At 41.3% G+C, this 24,072-nt stretch overlaps 1 protein-coding gene across 1 annotated transcript in view; it reads left to right on the top strand.

Moving 5' to 3' along the window:
• The window catches only part of LOC124222186 (ubiquitin carboxyl-terminal hydrolase 48), a 60,980-nt gene extending 45,664 nt beyond the window's left edge, over positions 1-15,316 (top strand). The window contains exons 17-18 of the mRNA XM_046632883.2: positions 5,462-5,546; positions 12,886-15,316. Coding sequence (XP_046488839.1) covers positions 5,462-5,546; positions 12,886-12,908 — 108 coding nt within the window. The 3' untranslated portion in view covers positions 12,909-15,316. The remainder of the gene's footprint in view (positions 1-5,461; positions 5,547-12,885) is intronic.
• The last annotated feature ends 8,756 nt before the right edge of the window (positions 15,317-24,072 follow it).

Here is a 24,072-nt window from a genome sequence, read left to right as displayed (position 1 = left end):
TAAAAGTTGGAAAACCATGTAACATCAAGGAATTTAGTTACATCTTTGAAATTCTGTGAAGATAATCAATCCCGATACTATCATCGGAATATTTGTGTCGACTCCATAAATGCCTCTTGCAATCCGTACAATCCGTATACGCGTATAATCATACAGTTTATGTTGCAAACCGAAATTATCTTCGAAAAAATCTTCAACTTTTTCCGACTAATGAAATACATTTTTTAAAAAGGCTTCTTTCAGACAGTAATATACCTCGGTCGACACCCAGCTGTACCTTTGTAATTGATGGTTCAAATTAGTCGCGGACCATTGCTTCGCCGAATAGTTAATTAGCAATTCGTTATCAACAAACAACGGGTTTTTGTCGAATCTCGTGAAGCCACCCCACGCCACGCAGTAGCTGATCTCTGGTCGGATTCATTGAGCATATCGCGTCAGGTTCTTGGATCGGTATGAAAAAGCCACGAACCATTGTGTACAGCAAGACACAGCGCGCGTTGACGCGAGTTGCGATCGCGGGCCGCGTGTCTTACTCGATCAAGCGGAAAACTCATCAAGTCTGACCACCTTCGAGGGCCCATGATGCCTCTGACAAACTCGGTCATCGACCGTCAAAAGATCTACCTCATCTCTTTGCTTTTATAACCCATCTTTTTCCCGGCTGGTCTTCTTCTTTTTCTCCTACTCCTTCTTCTTCTTCTTCTTCTTCTTCTTCTTCGTCGTCGTCGTCGTCTTCCGCTATCCTCTATGCTATGCCTACGGATAAGAGTGTGTCTGGTGTTAAATTTATTTTTACAATTAATGATCGAGTAAACCATACTCGTTCACCCGATACTTTCACACCTTTGCCATTAAGGGATCGATCGATGCCTGCCGCATGAATCACAAGAAAAAGCGACGACTAAAAGATGGTGTTAACGAAAAGAATCTTGAGTTAAAATTCAACCGTTTCACGGAATTTCCGTCCATCTTGAAACTTCGTATACAACTTGATCCGTTGCAACATTTACACAAGATTTATTTCTCTTGGACAAGATTTAATTCGAATATTTCGTACGTGAATACACCGGAATATTCATCCGGTTCGCATTGATACTTGAATGAAACTCTTCGGCAAATCGTCATTTTTCTATCGCGTCGTTTTGGTCTTCCTCTCAGTCTCGTCCTCTTGAAAATAATTTGAATAATTACCTCCCGGTATTATATCAAGGATGCTAAACAGCTGCCGGCTGTCTTCTGGGTTTCTCGTACGTGTGGCGCGTCTTTGTCGTAACCCTGCGTCGCCGTTGGGTGGTGGACTCGTAATTCCGAGTCACATGGAACGGAATACTCTAATCTTATTAAACGCGGTATAGTTTGCCGAAAGCAAAACACAAGTATTTCATGACGGTGAAGTCTCAACCCCCGCGGAGCAATAATTTCTCCAGTGAATTGGCTCCATAAGTTTCACCCTGAGACAGTGCAGGGAGTATATTAATTTACTTTGAATTTACCACGGTTCACGTTCTTCTCAGCTGCCCCGCCGTTGTACATGCGCGACCACGTTTGGCACAGCTGAAAGCTTCCACATTTTTTTTTTCACCCCCGTCAACCTCGTGCAGCTTTTTACCGCGGCTAGGTTGTGATCGATTTCTTTTTTTTTTCTCGCTTTTCGTTATTGCTTCTTTCTATCTCCGTGTCATTTTACAGATAAACCCAGCGATTGTCGGCAGTCTCACGTTATCTTACATACATACACACATATACACATATATATATAAATTACTGACGGAATTAGAAACCTGCCGGTTTATTAACTGCTGTGGTTTTGGGTATTAAGACGGTGCTCGAGGGGTGAGTTTCACCCCACCGCGAATAAATAACCCCAGACAGGTTGGGAATAACTTAAGATACGGACCTTCCATCCTACCTTCCTACCTACGTATCTACGTGCGTTTGCTGCTCCGAATGGGCGGGTATTCGAGTGTTTGGTATACGTGTGTACGAAATCGTTGTAATACGCAGAGCGCACTTAAAACGTGTAAGGAACTTGAAGAGTGGAAAAAATGAGCGGCAAGGTAAGAGGATCGAGGCAGCAGCACCACCAGCAGCAGCGACTGCTCCGCGCCGAGGATTAAGACATTTGCGAACTAATAATTTTCAGCATCAACTTGAAATGTTTTGTCCATCTCGTGTGAAATTTCACCGAAGGTATATCGGGGTTCGGGCCTAGTTTTTCGCCTCGCTTTTGAACCGCGAATATTTCCGCATCCCTCCTCATTCGATGACCGGTAATTCGACGTTCGATGAATTACCCTTCGATACCGGGGCCGAAATCTTTGCAGACTTTTCACAGGACAATAGGTGTTAGCCTGAGAAGATGCACTGCCTCGAGGTACTCAGTTCGAGAGCTTACTCTACAATTATGAGCCATACCCACGTCCGAGCGAAGCTCATAACGAACCCAGTATATTACCCCGTTCACTCCGAGGCCTCAATTCGCTATTTTGTAGTCCTCTCCTCTCGGCAACTCGCCCAAGACTTGTATATATACATAAACATCTCTCTCGAGTCCTGGGGAAATATTCCATATACGGCGTCGTATCACCTTCGCTCAGGTTGGATACGAGGCTGACCGCGTGCTCCACGGGGTGGCGATATTCAAACCGTTGCGGAAATTCAAGGGAAAAGAAACCACTCGACTTTCGTCATTCTCGTTCTCATCGTCGAAGAACTGTCACGGGTTTTCAATACGATTTTGCTATTTGTACGGGTATGAGATAAAATGCTGAGAATCTAACGATTACTGCGGGGCAAGTGTACGACGACTGTTAAGCTGTAGTGTAATTAGAAGACACAACGGCGATACTTAACTGCGGAGATGCTCGCTCGTTTCTGTGTCATGGAGCTCAAAACCCTTTTCCCATAGGTCTAATTATAGCAGTCTCGTATAGCCTGAACGGGTGGATATGTGTCCTCACTCCTCACACATGTCGCGTACTGTTCACATCTGGCTACTAGAAGCTAAACCATGCTGCCTATCTTTCGATTTGATTTATTTTCAAAGAGCGGGAAAAACTTGTAACTTAAAAAAAAAAAATAACCGTACCGATAAAAAAAATTACGTATACTCGGGCTCATCCTCGTTCGTTGGACATTCTCTCCGCTCGATTCGCATACAGATTTGGCCACATAATATGCCGAGTCGACTGAACCTGCCGCGCATACGAGGAGCAAAAGATTCCGAAGATGAAAGGGTTGACGTAATTAAAATTTTATACTTGAGCTGAAACCGCGCGTGCACGGATTTAATATTTCGTATATTAAACCGCAACAGCCCGATACGGTAAACACCTGTTCTCTTTTTCAATTCATCTTTCAACGGAGAAGTTGGGGAAAAAAAGTACGCACACGATATTTCAATATCGCTATTTGTCTGGGCGTGCGGTGTCTACTCTCTACGTGTAACGCCGTTTCACATCAGAATTTATACAATAATAAATCGCGACACGATATTATATTGAAGGTAATTTTAAACTCACAAGCTGAAGATCCACCCAAATGTTACGTGGCATTCTAAAGATTTGATTTGTTGCTTACCCTTGTCGACGATTTCTCAGCGTACCAAAATATTGAGGAACGATTTCTTACCTGAAATTATCCCGTCGCCGTACTCTTCATTATGACTTCTCACCAGCACGAGTGGAGTCTTGAAACATTCGAACGTTATCGTTTATAGCGAGCGAAGCGTGCACCGGGACAAAATCGTGCGAGAAAAATATCTGGATCTGTCAACCATGAACTCGAATATTCACACCCCGAGGGCTTCTTCGTTTGGGTTTTTAATTCACTTTTTCCATCAACGGTTTCGTTTTTTCCTCGTCTTTTTACGCGTTATATTTCTCTCTTTTTCTCTCTCACTCTCCCTTTCAAGTTATGGTTAGTGTTTTTGCGCTAGCTTGACTAAATTTTTTCTCAACACCAGGTCAGGGATCATTAAGAGGAGGGTGAAGAAGGTCTGCAGACGCATTCTTCAGGGTGCCTCAAAGTGTCATCAACCCCTTTTTACACTTTTTACCCCGATTCGAGTTCTATGAGCCTCATATGGTCGATGCACAAAATCCTTACGCGAGTGTGCGCCGTCGGTGTTCGGCTCGTCACACGTCGTTCCAGTTTCTTCGTGTGTGTTGCGTTTAGTTGCGTACAACGTATATAGCGTGCTAACGCTGCGCTGCGCCTTGCGTAGATAGGAAGATGCGTGGGAAGAGGCTGCCTCTCTATACCAGCCGTCGGCAGCTGTTCACACATGTCGTGTATAACCGCGTAACTAAAACTGACTTACACCTCCAACAAAAACAAATACAAAGAATCGCCTCCCCTTTTCCAATAGACAATTCCGCCTTCGCAGCTCTTCAGGCCACGTATTCTTTTACGTAATCCGCTTTACACGTTTTATTATTATATGTTTTAGACATGCACCGTCTCAACTGTATGGGAAATACGGTTCAAGCTTAATATCACGTAATCGGTTATCCCAAAATCAACATGAGATCGTTTCTCAATTTTAATTAAATATTAACGTTACCATTTGGTTATTATCAGTGAAATAAATCAAAGAAATTTGATTACATATATTACAGCCCTGCGGAATAAGATTCAACCAACAACTGAATCCAGTTATGGAAACTCATAATGTAAAATCGTAAGATCAACTCATTCAAATTTTTTCGTTTTGTTTGAAAATATTTTTTCACCACATATTATAAGTCAAGGCAGCGAGTTTGGATCGAGCACAATATTATCCTGCCGACAAGTTTATCAGTTCAACGAGTTAAAAATATAAATTTTCAGTAAACAGTAATGTGTGAATGGAAAAAAAATTTGATACGATTTGATAAACGCCAAATGTGGAGAAATGTGCTAAAATTATCAAATTCAAGGGTCATCATTGTTTCGAATAACGTAGGAATCGTGCAATTATTATATTTACACAGCATAAAGAAAACAAATTTATGTTACATGAACAATGCATTAGTTGTATAACCAATAATATAAAAAGTCAGAAGCGGTTGCTCAACGGATTTCCCAAAATATATTCCACATTCCAAAGAATGGGAAAAACCGGTGGTATATGTGCGTTGCAGCAGCCTGAATTCCCATTTCACGGGTGATTAAAGTGAGAAAACAAGTCGATCTGGTCTCTCTCCAAACCCAACCCCACGTTTCAGGTTTCACCCTCAACGCTGTGTGATAAAATTTCCCCGCATATTTATGCAACACGTAGAGAGAGAGAGAGAGAGAGAGAGAAAGAGACATCGAGAATAGAGTATTTCCCCCAACGGGTTCTTTGAAAATAAAAATGTACACGTCTCTTTATTTCCCTTGATCTTTTTCATGTCCTGAAGTCATTCACGTTTCGTTTTTCCATCTCACTGTTCTACGTAAAATTTTAATTGTTTTTCTTGAATCTTCTGTGCAGACGGACACGCCGATCGACAGCGAGGTGGACGTGGAAGCCGCCGTGATCAACCACCAGCAACCATCCCCGGAAAAAGGCTTCAAGGGTAAGTCTGTGCAGTGCCCGATGTATCGGGAGTACGGGTCTAGCCGACGTCTTAAGCGAAGTTCAATGTTAAGTCGACATTAAGTCATCCTCCCGCCGCTTTCCCCCTCACCTCGGCCCCCCGCCGCTCCCTTGCACCGGCGACCAGGAAACCAATCCACTTAGTCTCATAGAAGGGGGCAGTTTTGTTCTCAAACAAGAATCTGACAAATATGCCACGATTTGCCGAAGAAAGGAACCAAAGTGATCCGACCTACAGTAGCAGACGAGCCCTTTCCCCCTTGTGCAGGGGCGATGTAGGGGCTGACTGTTGAATTACTTAGACCCCGAACAAAACGTAACAAATGACCATGAATCAAGCCACTTATGCGTTATTGGCCATCTCGGCCCGTTTCCACCGTTCGACCGTCTCTGCATGCGTGTATATTGATACGTCGCATTATCGCCACGAAGTGTCAGCAATGGAGGAGAAACCCCTCCATGATATCGCCTCGGGACAAGCCCGGCCCTTCCTGGGTTTCGATTTTGAGACGCAAAACGATTTTTCGAAATATGTAATCTTGCACATTTCTTCTTCTTCTTCTTCTTCTTCTTCTACAATTTTTACGACAGATTCACATTCACTCAAGGAATCGCTGAAAATTATTTTAATTATTATTTGTTAAAAAGACACGAGACATATATGCTACTCGTCTGTGTTTTATTACGACTCTTTACTGCAAGGAATATTTTATTTGTGAAGAAAATCGAATGCCAAATAATCGGGTTGAATTTTTAACCAAAAATAAATATTTATTGGTAAAAGAATCGTGACCTGAAAATTCGCCACATGGTGGTTGATTTTGGAACTATTGAAAAAAGGAAACAAATTGTCGAGGTTTGGTCATAAGTCGATTCACGGCCGCAAATCCTACTGATACATTTATTAAAAGTATTGTTAAACCACGATATTTCATCATGAAGTTAAGTATAGGGGAAATTTATGCATTTGTGGATTGTCCATCAACCAGTATAAACTTTGTGAGGGTAAAAAACTCTTCGATGCTGATCGCGTATTAAACTGCAGCAAACTTGCAGATGTTGAGAAAAATTTCCGAATTATTTCATTTTGCCAACAAACATCTAATTTACAGAAGACCTCCCTAAAATAGAGAGTGAAATACCCGCGAACAGAAAAATTTGTGGAATGAAGTGTAGCTACAAAGCTGGCCTGAACAGTAATTGTAAGCACACAGTTGGTGTGTTATTATTCTGCAATAGGTGAGTGATAGGTTTAATTTTATTTTTAAATGCATTTCGTAGCTATGATATTTGAACTAAGAATGTTGTTGTATTTTAAAAATAAATTGAACGATTTCCAAATAGTCTCGAGTACCGCTTTGACAGCGCCTCAAGAACGATCACTTGAGGATATTAAAAAAAACTTACCATTGCTAATATAATTTTTTTTAAATTCGCAAATATATTAACGAAACTAAAAAAAAAAAAATCAGGAGAAAATGCTCAGACATGCTCAACCATCGATGTGTCGTCATAATTTGTTTTAAGTGTTACTTTACGAATAGCACACTCTTGTTCTTCGAATAGCTTGATTTCATCGCGACGTCTAAATTTATTACTGTAACAAGAGTGATTTTTTAATGGCGTTGTCTGATATTCTTCAAGTGATCGCTTTCGAGGTTCACACCAGATGCACTTGACGTCGGTCCTCGAGACCATTTGCAAACCGTTCAATTCATTTCTGTAATGTAAGAAAAGCTCTGAGTCAGTACAATATAGCTATGAAATGCATTTGAAATGGTGTATTGTATAACAAAGAGGAAAACTCGGTCTTTTCGGGCCGAGCCTAAGTTTTTAATATGAGTCGTAGGTGAGCTGAAGACGAATATTGCAAATACGCGAGGCGAAAATGCCGTTGATTTCTTATTGCACACGATTCTTTACATAACGAGAATATGTTACGCGTTTTTTCACGAAATTGAGGTTAGGCTCGCCTAATGTAAGATTTTCTCACGACAACGCATGCGGGTAGTACGGAAAAGACCACTTTTCACTCCTTGTAGTTGAAAGTGGTATTTTCTGTATTACGCGCATGCGCATCCGCAGACTTACTCGACTGTCATAGAAACGTGTACCTTGTGTACGGAAAACACGCATGGAAAAAACGCGTAAAACATGCTCGCGTTATGTAAATGAAATTAAACCGATCACTTACCGATTGCAGATTAATAACACACCCAACCATGTGCTCACATGTACCGCTTAGGCCAGCTTTGCAGCTACGCTTCATTCCACAAAATTTCGTGTCCGCACTTATTTCATTCTCTATTTTATGAAGCTCTCTGCTTAACCCTTTAACGGCCAAACCTCTTTCCCGATGTAAAAAATCATTTGTCTTGATCGAAATGTTTGAAAAATTACACCTTTTAAGCATAGAGTTCTTCAATTTTCATGCGTATATTTTAAATAATAGCTGTTTCGTTGTTGTAGCAAATATGCATATAGCGAAAATTTGCCGGGTACTTCACTTCATGATGAAATATTGTGGTTCAACGGTACTTTTAATAATTGTATCAGTAGTGTTTTCGGCTGAAAATCGATTTATGACCTAACCTCGACGACTTGTTTTCTTTTTTCGATAATGTCAAAATTAGCTACCAGGTGGCGAATCGTCGCGGTTGTTTTACAAATACCATGGAGTGTGGACAATTGAAGTTTTACTCTGGAAAATCATATCATTCAAGTTTCCACGCGATAATTTTGATCTTGTAGAGTTTTTCGAGTCTCTGTAAATACATCGTCTCCGTTTAAAATTTAAAAACGGCTGAAACGTCAGCTATCCGAATTGAATAATCGTAATAAGTGTAAAAGAACGAAAAACCTGACAAAATAAGAATAAAAGCTTTACTCTTCATACGATTGAAAGATGACCGGTTTTTTATAAAATTCATTTCACCAGATTTCTTCTTTTTTTCCAAAGTCGATTTACTCGTTTCGCAAAATTCGAAAACGACGCGGTCGCGTGATTTTCGCTCTTGCCACATCAAGCCGTGAAATGAGATCCACGTTTTTATTTCTCATTTATTCATTTTTTCCGTCGGCTGGCGACGTAGGGTTTAGCAAGGATAATAAACTCGCTGCGTACACACACTTACACGTATAGCAGCCTAAACGCATCGGCGGTGTATCGGCGAGAATCCGTGAAGGTAAAAAATGAACCTTGAAGAATTTGTCTTGAGGACTTTAGCCGGTAGTATAAAAGCTAGTATCTGAATCCTTAGTCAAAGGGGCGCTTCTCTGTAAGACCGAAGGTGGGATCTCTCTTCGCCTCTTCCAAAAGTTTCAACGCCTCGGCCCTAAGTCTCTCACTCTCGCTTTCTCTCCTCGCCGTTATTATTAATGGTTTTGCGAACTGAGTTCATTAGAACCGGCAGTTCAAACTTCCCGGCGTTTAGGAACACGTCTCTGACACTTTGCACTAGGCTCTCGTTAGGCTAGCGTTACGTCATGTGCAGTTCACGCTCTATAACTCTTTCAAAGTAGGCAGTTGTGCTCGGTTGTAATTAGCTTCCGAAAAATCGTCTTCTACCAGATATTTTTGCTTAATTACTTTTATCCTTTTTTTTTTTTTTGTTTTTTATCTATTGCCAAATGAGAATAAACCCTTGTACCGCGAATTCTCATTAAACTATATAGGATTTTGTAATTACTTAACTTTGGCACAAAAACTCGTGTCGAAAAACCGTCCGCGCTTTGCCTCTGTGTACGTATAAGATTCGGGCAGAATGCCCAGGTGTTTTTGGCCAAAATTCGTTTCCCTCACAGTACGTCGTGTGCTCAATTTTAGAACAGCCGTCCGCATGTACCGCATGTTTCTTCTTTTTAACTTGGCCTTGGTATATAAGTCGCGTTCCGGTTTATGGCTGACGAGTATAAACTGGGTCAAAAACTAAAACAAGAGAAATAGATACTCTCAGTAACCTGAAAATCAGCCCTCAACTCGATCGAATCACCAACAAAAATCTCGAGCTCTTGTTAAAGGACAAATCGATTAGATCTCTCAACGGACAAATATTTTAATTTTTTTTTTCTATTTCACCCGCACCTCGAGCGTCGAATACACGGATCAAGCTTTTTAAAATCCTTGGACACGGGGCATTATCTGAGTAATGACTGTAATAATACAGTTAAAAAAAAAAACAACGAAATACCGGCTATTCGCAAAACTCTAGCGATTTGATTTTCGGGCAGGGAGGAAGACGGGGTTCGGTGAAATCGTTGCGCCGTACGTATACGTATACGAAAATAAGGCTCGAAGGCCTCAAAACGACATAATAGTTGGCCAACGTTGAGATTGCTGCACGGGTTCACCTAACTTATATTTATTATTACATTACCAGACCGGCAGAGCTGTATAGTGTGTAATATAATTCACGGGGAGGTTATACGGCGTCGGGAATACCGACGGACTTACGAACACGCGTGTCTTCTACTCGGATTTTACGCTCGCACAAACACGCAGGGACGCACAGACAGACGTACGCAAACGATGTTAAACTTGTGTGCAGGTATCAGAGTTCGGTCTCGAGTGCAGTGTGCACGCGTGCATTTATTCAGGTCTACGCAGCACTTGGAAACTTTGCTACGGTGGTGTTACATTCATGGTTCATTGTACATTCGCTGAGGCGGCGGGCCGCTCGGTCGGTTTTTTGCGTCAAGGTAGCGCACCGGCTAAATTACGAAATTTTCTCGCGCGGTAAAAAATTAAGCGAAACAAACAAGAGCGGAATATCGTACAAGTAAAACGAAGAAGAAAATCAAAACCCCGTGTTCTCACATTTTCTACGTATACAGGCGGTCCGATCTTGGCGAAATTCCGCGAGCTGAGAATCAGGGTAACTTAAGACGTTGATGCCCCGATCCGGGGACAGGAAACCACCTTCCGCTCATAACCCCGCAAATCTACTCTTTCGGACAGGTTATCCACGCATTAGCCTTGTCCACGCCGCCCCATCCGTGACGAGCTTGACGTTTTCATTATTTTCGAACCCATCTTTCCGCAACTGAAATTCAAGCCGATCCTGCAGGAACGAATTTAATTTTTTAACTGTATGATCGTCGACGTGTTCTTTCAAATTCCCAAAACGTTGCATAAGGCACTGAAATTTCCATCAGGTGTTCGTCGTCTTGTAAAAAGACCGAAATTCTCGATACTTAAAATATACCGTGTTTATGTGAAAGAGGGAAAACACATGCTTGTTATTTTAATCAAATTACCAGAAATGTATAGATCAGAAATTGGTAGTACGGTATATATAAAAAAAAAAAATGCCACATCTTAGCGATCAAATAATCGATTCTAATAAACCAAATCGGCTGAATTGATCCGAATTCGTCGTTTTCTAAATTCAGCATATGCCGATACGTTATGATTTTCCCGTTCGCCTATGAGGGCGCTTTTTTATTCCATTGCAAGCTCTGATGCAAATGTCTCGAAAATAAGGCACCTCAAACCTTAAGGTCTCCGTTGGATCGCGGCCAGACTAGGGATGCTCCTATCTGTACAACGTCCCGCAGGGGGGATGGAGGGGCGGCAGAGAAGAGTGAGAAGCTAAGGAAAGAGAAGGGAAGGAAAGGGAAGGGAGGAAGAAAGAAATTTTTTGCTATTAGCTAAGTATACGGCTCTGGCTTATGTTAAGCTTTAGCAATTATTTATCATAGTCAACTAACACAAAGCGAAACAAAAGAATAATGAAGCAATGAACAAGATACCCGGCATATATACCCTACCCTTATTCAACGCGACATCGTTAATTATATCCTTATTCCTTTCTACTCGAACAAAATATCCTCGGATAAAATAGAAAAAAACCAAAAAAAAAACCATCTTTTCTATAATTCCCGCGTAATGAAATTTAATCGAGTGGGCATTGCCGCCTGCAGCGTGAAGGTTGAAGTTGGGTTAGGGTTTTGACTTTTGAAGCGTCAAACTATCCCTAATTGAAAACGGAAGTCGTCGCGGACAAACGAGTTAAAAATTACCAGGCATACCCTTGATTTCCGCCGGGTAGCTTCTTTCGAAATTACCTTTCACCGTCACGAAACGCTGCTAAACATTTTCTCACCTAGTTTAGAACGCCACTGTCATTTTCACGAGTCCTTTTTCCTCGGCTGATGTATTTTTAACCGGCGTGGAAACACACCCGCTCTACAATTTCACCCAAGGATAACCTGTCTCGGGTCTGACTTTCTTAGAGGGTTGAACTTGAATCCTTTTTATACTTTCATTCATTTTCGTCCCAGAACCCGTTTCGCCGATCTCTCGGCTGCAATCTGTGACTTACATTTTTTGCGATCTGTAAATATCGGTAATTTTTCGTTCATGCATCGGGTCGCGTGAAAGTGTCAAGTTTTGCTTGTTCGATATCCTTTTATTTTTACTTCATCATCAATACGCTCGATTATCCACCTTTTACGCCCGACATGCATATACAGCGTCGCTTTTCGCGAGAGAAAACTTTTCACTTATACGCGGTACGTGTTATGTTATAGACCTGTATACGCTGCATTGTTGTGTGTCGGAGCTGTTATACTTCGGCTTTTGGCGATTAGAAAGGCCGGCTGAATCGTTCTATCCACTTTTTGCCTGGAAAACATATTCGGTGAAAGAGTTATTCGAGCAGAAACCTCCGACGAAGCAACCTAATGAACTGACAGACCGATGGCTCTTTTATATCGATACGTGCACGCGTCTATAGACACCCCAAAACTATCTCAAACTTTCGTTCTCTTCGGCGGAGAAGCTGGCCGACGCCACTCGCCGCTCCTAAATACAAAAGCTCGTAGGGAAGTTTTCCTCCTTGTAAAAGCCTGACTCCATCCTATAATCTGGCCCAATGTTTACCCGAGGAAAACTCATTCTCGTTGTAGACGCGATAAGCCGCAGCGAATATAGAGACGCAATTTTATAATTAATACGGATTGGTCACGAACCAAAATCTATACTTCTTAATAATTGTATTGCGAGACACTTATATATCGAGTTATTAAAAAATATTATATTCTTAAGCTAAGAATACCTCTTCGAATGTACAAAAATAGAAATTACTGGAATAATAGACGTAATCTTACGGATATCGATAATTCGATTCGACTAACATCAATTTTTTGGCTAATCAACTTCTTTAACGGTCACGCAGATGCTACATATTGATAAATTTACATTTATCGTGTTTCCAAGTTAACGATAACACGGTTGCAGTATGTAGTTGTTTAGCTGTTATTATAATAATATGATTGGTTTACGCAAAATGGCAAGTGTGTGTAATTTCTTTTTTCAGGAACCGAGTTGATTCCGAGCTGATCTGGATGGACGGACTTAAATAGAATTTTAATATTAATAATAATGATAACATTCACTATTGTCAATCCACATTATATATTTTTATACACGATCTAGAATTTATCTATTACTATAGTAAGTAATGTCGTACTGTAAAAATCGACTCAATCTTTCAGCTTTCTTTTCTCTTCCGTTTTTCTACTCTTTACCCCCTTTCTCGTTATTTATAAAACCTGCATTACTACTCAATATATGTAATATACATTTACATATGTATATATGTATATACGTACAGATCAACACTATACATATACGTATAAATACATGCACACATAGTCGCAAGATTATCTTATCTTATCTTATCCCTGTATATTTTTTTCTTGTTACGTCGCACCTCGAACTTTTTTATTTTTCTTATCATGAATGGATCGATTTTTTGCACCTTCTTCAGACGTGCAACACACTACATTTATACGCTATATTTTTCTCTTTTTTTTCATCCCTGTCTCTCTCGCTCTTGCTTTTCCGTTTTACATCGATTACAGATAGTCGAAATTTGTAAATAAATAAGGTAAATTAAATATATATATATATTACATGTGTATATGTCAGGGTGTTTCTAACGTTTTTTTTTGTTTTTTTTTTTTTTTTTTTGCAACGGGTTCCAAAGTTTCGTTTAAGTATAAAAATACGCTTGTTAAAATTTGAGCTCTTGATATTACCATTAAGAGGTTGCGCATCGCACTTTTCTATTTTCTATAAGATAAACACGGGAAAAATGGTTTTTCCTCCTTCTGATTTTTATAACTAGCTAACGATGCGTCTTACAAGAAATTCACAGACATATTTGTGTAGGGAATTGAACGCTCTTTGAAAACTCATTTGAGATCAAAAATTATTTTTAGACATTAGATAAGATTAGACGTTAAGTAACCTTTGAAAGAGTAGATTTATCATAAAATGATTTGTGATCGTTTTTGTAAAGCGTTCAATTTTCTACGAAAATATGTCGGCGAATTTTCTGTAGGACGCTTCGTTAACTTATAGTTATAAAAATCAGAAGGAGCAAAAAAACCATTTTTCCTGCATTATTATTATGGAAAATAGGAAATTTGCAATGCGCAACGTCTTGATATTAATATTAAGAGTTCAAATTTTACCAAGTAAATTTTTATACCTAAATAAAACTCGTGAACCTGTTTCCAAAGAAATTTTTTTTTTTTTACACCCTAATATATGTGTATATATATATATGTAACGTACGCATATATAAATAGTTATAGAGTAGAATGCAGGGTGAAAACGCAACTACATATATATACTGGAACTTCGGCAAATCATTTCACTGAAACATCACAGTTTTTAGATTGAACAAAACCTCGGAAATTCAATAAACGAATTGTTCGTGGTATAAATTACTTCGGAAATATATATATATATATATATACGTACATACATACATTTGTAACTATAGAGTTGTTCACAGATTAATAAATTTAGAAACATATATGCGTGTATGGGGCATTCTTCGTAAAACCAACGGGTCAACGACCTGACCCCCTAGGATTCTGATGTCCAATGGATTTCTTGGTTTGTTTCGGTCAAAAATGACATCTCTCATTTTTCAAAATTTTCTCGCAAATTTGTAAAAGTGTGACGACCTGAAATATCCTTGTCATGAAGTTGGACATCTTAGAATCGATAAAACTTTTTTATAAAGTCAGGCACTCGAAAGCATATCTTTTCGTTATGATTCGAAAATGCTCAATATTTTTTTTTTGGATCATCGTTTTTAAGAAAAAACATAAAGTTCTTGTAGTAAGAAATCAAATAAAAAGAAACTTTGCCTTAGTAAAATTCGATTTTTCTTTTAATTCAAAAGAAAAACGATGAAAACGAATTTTTTTCTCTCGCATTAGGCATTGTTTCCTTCCGATTACTTTAGGAAAAAATAAAAGTCAAATTTTACCAGAACAGAGTTTCTATTTGTTTTTTTTTATTTTTGAAAAACAAAGAAACAAAAATATTCAGCATTTTCGTCCCATTTTCGAATCATGACGAAAACATGTGCTTTCCAGTCTCTGATTTTGCAAAACAGTTGCATCCGTTTTAAAAATGTTCGTCTTCATGTGAGGGATATTTCGGGTCGCCACACTTTCACAAAATGGCGGAAAAATTTTGAAAACTTGGAGGTATCATTTTTGACCGAAACAAGCCAAAAAATCCATTGGACATTACAATCCCAGAAGGTCAGGTTAACGACGTATTGGTTTGACGTGGAACGCCCTGTATATAATATATATTATGTATAAAATTCTGTGTACGTGTGTATTATCCATATATTTATGTATATACGTTTATATCTAAAGTACGAAACGACTATTGCGCTAAGTTTGTAATACACGAACGTTGTAACAATGAATTGAAATTTGGTATGATGTATTTCGGTTTCTTTTCATTTCTCTCGTCAACTACATGGCCTGATTCAATTATTACAGTCGTGCTATACGTGCCTCTTTACCGTCCCAGCCTCTGGTCCCTCTTCCAGCTCTCTTCATATCCGATCCAACGTCGATTAGTTCGGCAATAATTAAACGCGGTAGAATCTCTCCATGCTTTTCCATTTTCTAACGATTTACAATGAAAACAGTTATACGTGAGTTTTAAAATACGGAATGTGGCGACGTCATAAGTTTGGACGGACGCGAAATGGGCTGCAATTCCATGGAAACAAAAACAATTCTCACCGCAATTATAAATAACGTAACAATTTATTACGATATTGTCAAATTTCTTGGCAACGTTAGAATAGATTGACTAAACGTTAGACTCGTGTGTCGTAAAGCTTCTAGCTCGACTTTTTTTCTACTTCGGAAGACAAACTATTCCGACAAAGCTCGTTTAGATGATTTGTCATGTTTCAAAAACCGTCGACTACATTCAAAGACACGATACCGCAAACTTTTGTCAATCGAAACGATTATTCTCGCCAGTCGGTTGGAAACCTGATGAAAATCGTTATTTCGCATTATCGTTATCCGCGGTAATTTTGCTATCTATAAAAATCGGCAAGGTGAATTACACGCGAATCAATGCCCGGGTCAAAGCTTGTGCCTCCGATCCGGACAGCGATGATTTTTGCCGAGGTGGCAGTGCTGGCGCGTGACGTATGTACCTACCTACATAATAGAAACCCCCAACAAAGTTTAATTACACGATGCCAAGTTTAATATGGTTAGGCGCATTGAACTGCTCGAAGATTGTTTTAGCGGTAAATGAGGCAATGATGACTCGAGCCTTCTGGACCACCTTGCAGCATCCAGAGTCCTGAAACTAATTAATACGTGCACAGGCCACGTGGACCTACGCAGCGGCTTGGCTACACGCTGCACACTCGCAAGGGATGAATGGTCGGTGTAAAACGTCGCCTCGTTACGCAGCAGGCTCACGCATCATCGCCCGAGGTTGCGTGAAAAGGAATGAATATCCAAAGGTGAAAAATGAGAACGAAAATAGCTGGAGGGATATTTATGTCGCGAGGGAGGGGAGGGGGACGAGAAGAATTAGGTGGAAGGCTTTGGCGCTAGATTTTCCTCCTCGTCGGTCTCTTTTTACTTGTTTCACCTTAACCTAATCCTTACAAATGTGACACCAGTTTAGTTTTTCCCTAATTTGTCCGCCCGAGCGAGGCCCGCATGCGGCAAAGCTTAGCTTTGACTGAACGTCGCGTCGCTCCGCAAGCCGCCAATCCGCGTTATACGACTCCCTAAGTAAACACAATTAGTTTATATAATTTGAAAATTTGTTAAAACCCACGCCCCCAGACCCCATCTCACGCTTAAACCTGACGAAATTCCAGACGCCGAAAGGAAGAGAGAAGTCTTTTCTTCTCTTCCTAACACCTCCTCGTCACCCTCGGGATTCACTTGCTCTCGACACTTCGAGCCGAATGCCATGTCCATATGCAGAAGTCTGTTTTGCGCCCGCGATAAATTCAACCGCGAGGATCGACGACGCTGAAGAAATCGTGCCATCCGCAACATTTCGCCCGGAATAACAATATGGCGTCCGTGTACACGAGCCACTCTCCGGCACGTATAATATAACATCTAGGATACAAATGAAACAGTATACCTACCTACGCAGACCGCTTGCGACTCCTTTCATTTGTCATCTCCGTTTTGCGTTTGACTTGCCAGTTTCCCCTATTGTCTTGCCGGCGTCGAAAGTATTGTCGCGTCGCCGCGGATTCGGTGGGTAATTCCGGGCATCGTCGGGCCCCGATGGGCCCGAAAATTGGCGACGTCGGGCGGCCGGCGCGCGTGACGATGTAGGAAAAATTTGAAATCGATAAGTGACCGGGTTTCCCGACGCCGAGCGTCTTCCGAAACTCCGCAAGGGTCGACGGCTGCGCCGCTTTTCCCGCTTCTATGACGCCTCCCTCGTGTTCCGGTTTTTTTGCCTTCCAGTTTCTGTTTTCTTCACGGGCAAAACTTGTGACGGTTTTTGCTCGGCCGCAACTCCCTCTCACGATCGAAGCTTAAATCCGGCCTAAGACTGCCCTAACTTGACTCAACTTCTCTCCCAAGTCTCGCTTTATATCTCCAACGCGTATCGGTCCGTTCGCAACATTCGCATCTACGTCTCTTGTTCATACTTTCGTGCATCCGATACCCGCCCGCGATTTTATTTTCCTGTAATAAACAATCCTTACCCGCTTTCTCCCAGAATTTGATAATCCTAAATCGGTACAAGCCCTATGTTACACGTAAAACCGAGTTTTATCGACAAACGATCCTGTCTCGCCGAACATCAATAAGCTTAGAAAGAGACCCGGGCGATGATCGGATTGCAGGTATAAAATAATTAAAAAATTCATTCCCAGAATGACGTTTCCAATTCGCATCAAAATTTTTTGTAATTAATCTTTAGACTGCACACGAGACCAGTCTGCTTCTGCTTCTGCTGCTGCTGCTGCTGGAGCGTATCTACTTTTTGCCCGACCGTCAGATGACAGTCGCTTATTTACAGGGCGCGGCCATCTTGCAACGAGTCGAGAAGTTGAATATATATATATTATATGTGTGTACATATATATATATACACATACATATATGTATACATATGTATATATATATGTAGACGTGAAGTTGCATGTGAAAATAGAAGAAAATAAAATGGAGAAACAAATAAATAAACACAATCTGCACCCTTATGACCAGCTATTACATATATATATCCGCTGATATGAGTTGAAACAAATATTTATCAATTATTCATGAAGATCGGCAATCCGTGATACCTACTACTCGCGCACATATCCTCACGTCACGAGTCACATCCTGCCGCGGGTCGATGCTCAGGACGTCATAACGCGTGTTCTTAAGTTCTTGCGCCGTGCGCGAGGTAAAAATCTCTCCTATTCCTGCGGAGCGATAACGCATTTATACGGAACCGGGAACCGGGCCCAAATGCTCTCCGCTCCTTCGGGGACCGAGCCCTTCCTTTTCGGTAATCTTGGTACAAATGACAGACGGTTTGGGTCGGTGGTCAATTATAATGACATTACGGCTCCTTCCCGCGCAAGTACACGGTGTTCAAAAAGCACCGACGACCAAGGGTCGCGTTCTGTTTTAACGGTGACAATCCCAGTCGCCACACGCGTTACTAGGATTTGTAACATTTTAAGACGCGACCAGACGAATTCGACCTACGAATACGTCGTCGGAAATAATCTATTGTAATCTAATAGCAATTAATTCATCGTCATCCGACCGATTGTCCCAGGACAATTATTTCAGACGCCCGCAAGCGCAGGCGACACGACCGAACGACGGCTCGCGCGGGGCAATAAATTCACCAATTAATCGTAAACTGTAATTATCGCGTTAACTCGAACTTGAAACTTGTCTTACGTACAACGTTGAAACAATGTGGGAAAAATAGATGTGGAAAATTGATGCTCGGCTAATTAGATTAATCGTCGGTATAATTGATAATTGCAGCCTGCTGTATTATACCGGTTGCGTAATTGAACCCGGTCATCATCCGCGTCGGAGCGGTACGAAAGGGCTCGACGAAAGTACGATATCGGTTCGATGACGCCGAGAATTTGGACGACCTTTTATCCCCCCCCCCCCCCCCCTGTGTTTATGCCTTTTTCTCATTTTTTATAACATCACTCCCAGAGCTGCGTCTACAAACCGTTCAGGCATACAGTCTCCGTCCAGTAAAGGTATCCCAACACACTATTCCGAGGCACAATGCGGTATTCCTGGAAAGCCTTTGACCGTCCGAAGCCGCTCTCGAATCCAAAACGTCCTTTAAACGAATCACCTTCGTACCTTCCGAGCGTCGCGAAGCCGCACCGATTCGCGGTCCTCAATTTTCTGCGGGAATCTCTTACCTACGATCGAGGATCCGAAATGATCGTTAGAGAAGAAACAGAAAAATGGGAGCAATTGCGCACAGCGGTTGGAAAGACGAAATCGTCGTCTCTCCTCGAGTCGATTTTCGGTAGCTGAGTCGTTTGACAGCGGGATCGAGGAGAATGTAGAATATAGGAGGGTGGGAGGTGGAACAAAACAAATACCTACGCCGGAGGGATCGGAGATCGAGCGAAGGAGTAAAAGGGCTTTGTGAGTCAGCGGGAGGACCGCCGCAAACGGTAGCTGCCTCGCGCCGATGCGCTTTGGTTTTTGCTTTAGTCCTGCGCTTTTGTTTTAGGCAGGTTCCGTGCGTCCTTTTATTTTCAAACTTCCAGCAAGAGCAGCGAGGAACTAATTTAGAAACGAGCGCGAGTCCGCCATGCGGCGTTGCAGCAGCAGCGCGCGTGCTCGCAAAAACTAATCTCCGCGATATTAGCATTTCTAATTTTTCTATCTGGAATTAAAGCACCAGCTCCTACAGCTTCCCCGATCCTTGCGCCCCAAATCCTCGGGCTGAACGTTCCTCCCGCCGTGCCGTCCCGTGAGTTCTGACCGTCAACTTTGAGAAGTGAGATTCTTATTAACGCTTTTCTTTACATCGCTGACGGACCGCGTTCGTGAACATAGGGTAGAAAAAGACCGAGTCCTCCCTTCCAGAGATTCTTTTATATTATCTTTCAAGAATACGTGAACAGAACGGTACTTAATTCCAATTCAACAACAGGCACAGGAATTCAATTGCGGCGGAACTCGGTAGATCGTCAAGAGTCGTACGTGTAACGAGTTTACGCGGTAGCGGGTTATAATTGATAATATACGAGTATACTCCTAGTTTTTCACCAAAGGGATGGAGGTATTACAGGCACAGGGTACAAGGTATAAGGTATAAGGTATAAAGTGTAAGGCAGGCTGTGGCGTGTTCTTTGAAAACTCATTACACGTTATACAGGAATATTAAACTCACACACGTTCTTAATTGGGAATTGTTAATAAGTGGGATTCGGAAGGTAAAAAGGGAATGGATAATACCACGGCCGTGAGTCGCGCTCCTACTTGCTCAACTCGGACCCCTTTCTTAATCCACGGCTTAGCGAATACGGAAAATGAAAATCCGACCAACTCGGTTATCAACTTTGCACGGCGGCACCGCTTCCGGATAATTTCCCCCGAAGTTATACAAAACTTGTTGAATAATTCCCACGCACGGCACGAATACGAGGATGTTATGTAAGATACAACAACGAGTTGTACGGAATGAAAACGGTAGCAGCATACCGCTGCTGCATTATGCGGGATTTCTTTCTACTTTATTATTTTCAAATATACGTACATATACATACATGTATATACATACGCATATGTTTACCTTGTTTATTTTCGTTTGCCGTTTTCTTTTTTTCTTATTTATTTTTTACATCCATTTCGACGGTTGTAAAAGAGAGTTTTACGAGTGTGAATAGACGCCGTCCAATTATACGGCTTAATTTAAATGGGATAATTACCTGGCAGCATTATACATACGTCTAATTGGGTTGGTTAAAATATTCATTTGTTTTACCACCGCCCCCCGCCGTACCCTCCTCCTTACCCTGGCCCCATCGAACCCCCGAGAAAACTAACGATTCCTTTATTATTTCTCCATTCATAATTCCCATGCCGTCGATGCGGCGTGATATCACGGTAGCAGCTCAGATTCCATCGACAAAGGCCTCGTCGATGCGACGTTTCCCAACACGAGCACAACCATCCGTGCACTCCGCGTACACCGTTGTGAATAAAGAATCGACGCGAATCGGTTATCCCCGTTGATCCGGAACCGTGACCCGGCCTTAAGAATTCCCCTTTTTTCATCCGGGTTCACGAACCCGATGCATATCAAACGAAACTAATCCCTCGGCACCCAATCAAAGTTTACTTCCTTAAGAAAAAATGATTCGGCTCTCGTCGTTGTTGTTGTTGTTGTTATTATTATCATGTCATGCACATGCTGTAAGATTTTCTTATATTTTTTGTGAATATTTTATACCCCGATGTTCCTTTTTTTGTTTTTGTCGTGAAGAAATCGTCGCATGGATCACGTTTCACTTGTTACGTGTATTTTCAATATGCTCATGACTGCAAAAAAGAAGTTTGTAACGTTGTACAGCTGTCCGTGTTGAATTCTATTTGAAACCTTTTCTTTCCTGACAACTCGGGTAGGTGGGTAGGTACAATGTATAAGTTATAGTGTACGTTCAAAAAATTTCTTGATTAATATTAAAGCAGAGCCAAACGTAAATCAGGAAGTCTTTCGCACCTGCTGCTGCCTACCCAAATTTTCACGCGGTTTTTTATCGCCTATAAATCCTCCGGTTACCGGAAAAAAGAGGACTGAACGAGAACAAAAAATGAAGGCCCAAAGACCGGTAACACCATGCGTATAACCATATCGTTAATGACGAACGCATTTTTCGACAACGTTTTAACGCAATCAATTATTCGAAATGTTGCTTCTCCCCCGTCGTTTACAGGTGGAAAAAATTTCAGCAGCTTCGATTCTTTGCGAGTTGTGATTACGGCGGAAGAGATGTTTGCGCTCATTTCGACGACGAACGTTGACGCATGGTACGTATTTGGGGACGCGAATGCCAGAAGCAATTATCCAGTGTGCAAAGCAGGGGTCGCGGAGTAAAGATTACGTTGCATAATCCGCAAATGACTGAACTTAGTTCGTGTTCTAATTGCAAATATGACTTTGCTCAATTTCTCCCCTGTGCTTCAACTCGCAACGTACGATGCTGCACGTTAGTCGCGATGAAATTTGTTCCCCGCAGTATCGAATTCAAGAAAACATTTTACTGCGGTGTAATTTGTATTGTGTGGAATTGAAATATTCAGAATACATGCTACAATTACATCTTGGTGTATTTTTACACTTTTTTTTCCATTGTCGACCTTGCTCCTTATCTGAGACAAGACCTCTTCCATTTTTATACTAAAGCATTATTTTTTTTTTAAATTTTACGAAATACGTGTTTCCTTATTTCAATTTTAGCGTAGAAAACAAGGTTAGATTGACGTACTGTCAGTTTTCACGATCTAATTTCTGTGCAATTTAGGAACGATAATTATCTAACAAATCTTCTTAACGTCAGTGACTCGGTGAGGAAGTTTTCTACCGCAAAAAGGATTCGATACGTTATTACGAATGATGGTTTTAATTGAAATTTCCTCATTTCTATCGTGTCGCGGGTAAGGATTAGCTCTGAGTCTATTCGATTCGTTACGTCGAGCAACAAAACGTTCTATACAACTTCATGGAGTAAGGTTTAATACCGTTCGTGTTGCAACACCTAGAAATATCAGTCGATTGTGAGTGAATCGAAAGGACGAGATAATTTCTCGAAAATTTCTTACAGGCGTTGCCGGTGCAACGGCTGTCTTATACCTCGGTGTGGTTGTTGGTACTTTTTGCCTGAAATATCAAGAGGTAAAGAATTTCAACTTGAATGTCTATGGAACACCGTCCGTGTCACGATCACGTCTCTCGTTTAACTGTAACGGAAATTGAGCAAAGCCTCCTGCCCCGATAGTGACTAATTGCAAGATCAAGTCAACCCGTGCCAATCGAACGCCCCGAAACAAACAGCGAACCTCTTTCTCCCCCTCCATCCATCCATTCCGCATTTATTCGTTACAACGCCATCGGATCAAAGGAAAAGCAACGATGCTCGGATCCTCTTCTAACTGTTCCGCAGCTCCTAACTTCTTCGACACGGCATTCGATTAGCCATGGAGAAGCTATATAGACAGGGTTCCAGTTATTCGTTCGTCACCGTTGCAGCCGGAAATAATTTACAATAGTCGCTTTAAAAAAAATGCAAATTTCAGTGTCAATAGCGTTTAAAAGATTTGTCAAATTCGTAGGAAACGGTCCTTAAAATTTTCGCAGGGCAAACCTGTTCACCTTACTTTCCTCGTTGTACATGCACTTTGATGAAAAATAAAGATCATTTTTCTTCTTCCTCTTTCGCGTAAACTGGTTCGAATTCGGAGCAGAAATTTTAAGACGAAGCGAGAACCGATCGGGGCGGGTGAATTTCTCGGAAGAAAGGATGCGCTGGACGAAGGTACCGGAGGTGCTTAATTGAACCCTGAGGAACCTTTGCACGGTTGAGTGGATAGCGATGAGAAACGTGTATCCATCCGCCTATATGATCCAGTCCTTGCCCTGAACGAATGGGAAGCGTTCGTGCAGTGCGGGAAAAGGAGAAGCTGAAATTCCGTGGTCATATTTTTGGGTATAAGAGTTGAGATTTCATGATATCTAATGATATAATAATGAGTTTTTTTTTAGACCTTTGTTTTCATTCTTCTCGCCGCTTATTATAACCGTCGACAATTCTTAAACCTGATTTTTTTTTTTCTTCTTCTCTCCCGCTCTCTTTCTCCCTCCGTTCCATAGCTTCTCCGCAAAGCTGCACGAAGTCTCGTTAGAGAGACAACGGTGAAAGGCATGAGGGAGGAAAAGGGAGGGAAAAAAAAAATTGAATTAGGTACGACAAGATCGACACAAATTGCTGAAAATTGTTTTTAACGACAGTAGTCGGCCGCGGTTTATTATATTGTACGCGCGGACGTGTCTTCGAAACGAGTTAATAATCGTGGTAATATTACATCTCTCAGACTTTACCGAGGTCTTGCAATTAAGCTATTTTCGCGCCGGGTCAATGTGTCCAGGCTCCGTTCCCATATCAATATAATTATATCTGAAGAAT

This window comes from Neodiprion pinetum, chromosome 6, assembly GCF_021155775.2.
Source record: "Neodiprion pinetum isolate iyNeoPine1 chromosome 6, iyNeoPine1.2, whole genome shotgun sequence".
Classification (NCBI taxonomy): Eukaryota; Metazoa; Arthropoda; class Insecta; order Hymenoptera; family Diprionidae; genus Neodiprion; species Neodiprion pinetum.
This window is presented reverse-complemented; position numbering and strand designations above follow the sequence as displayed.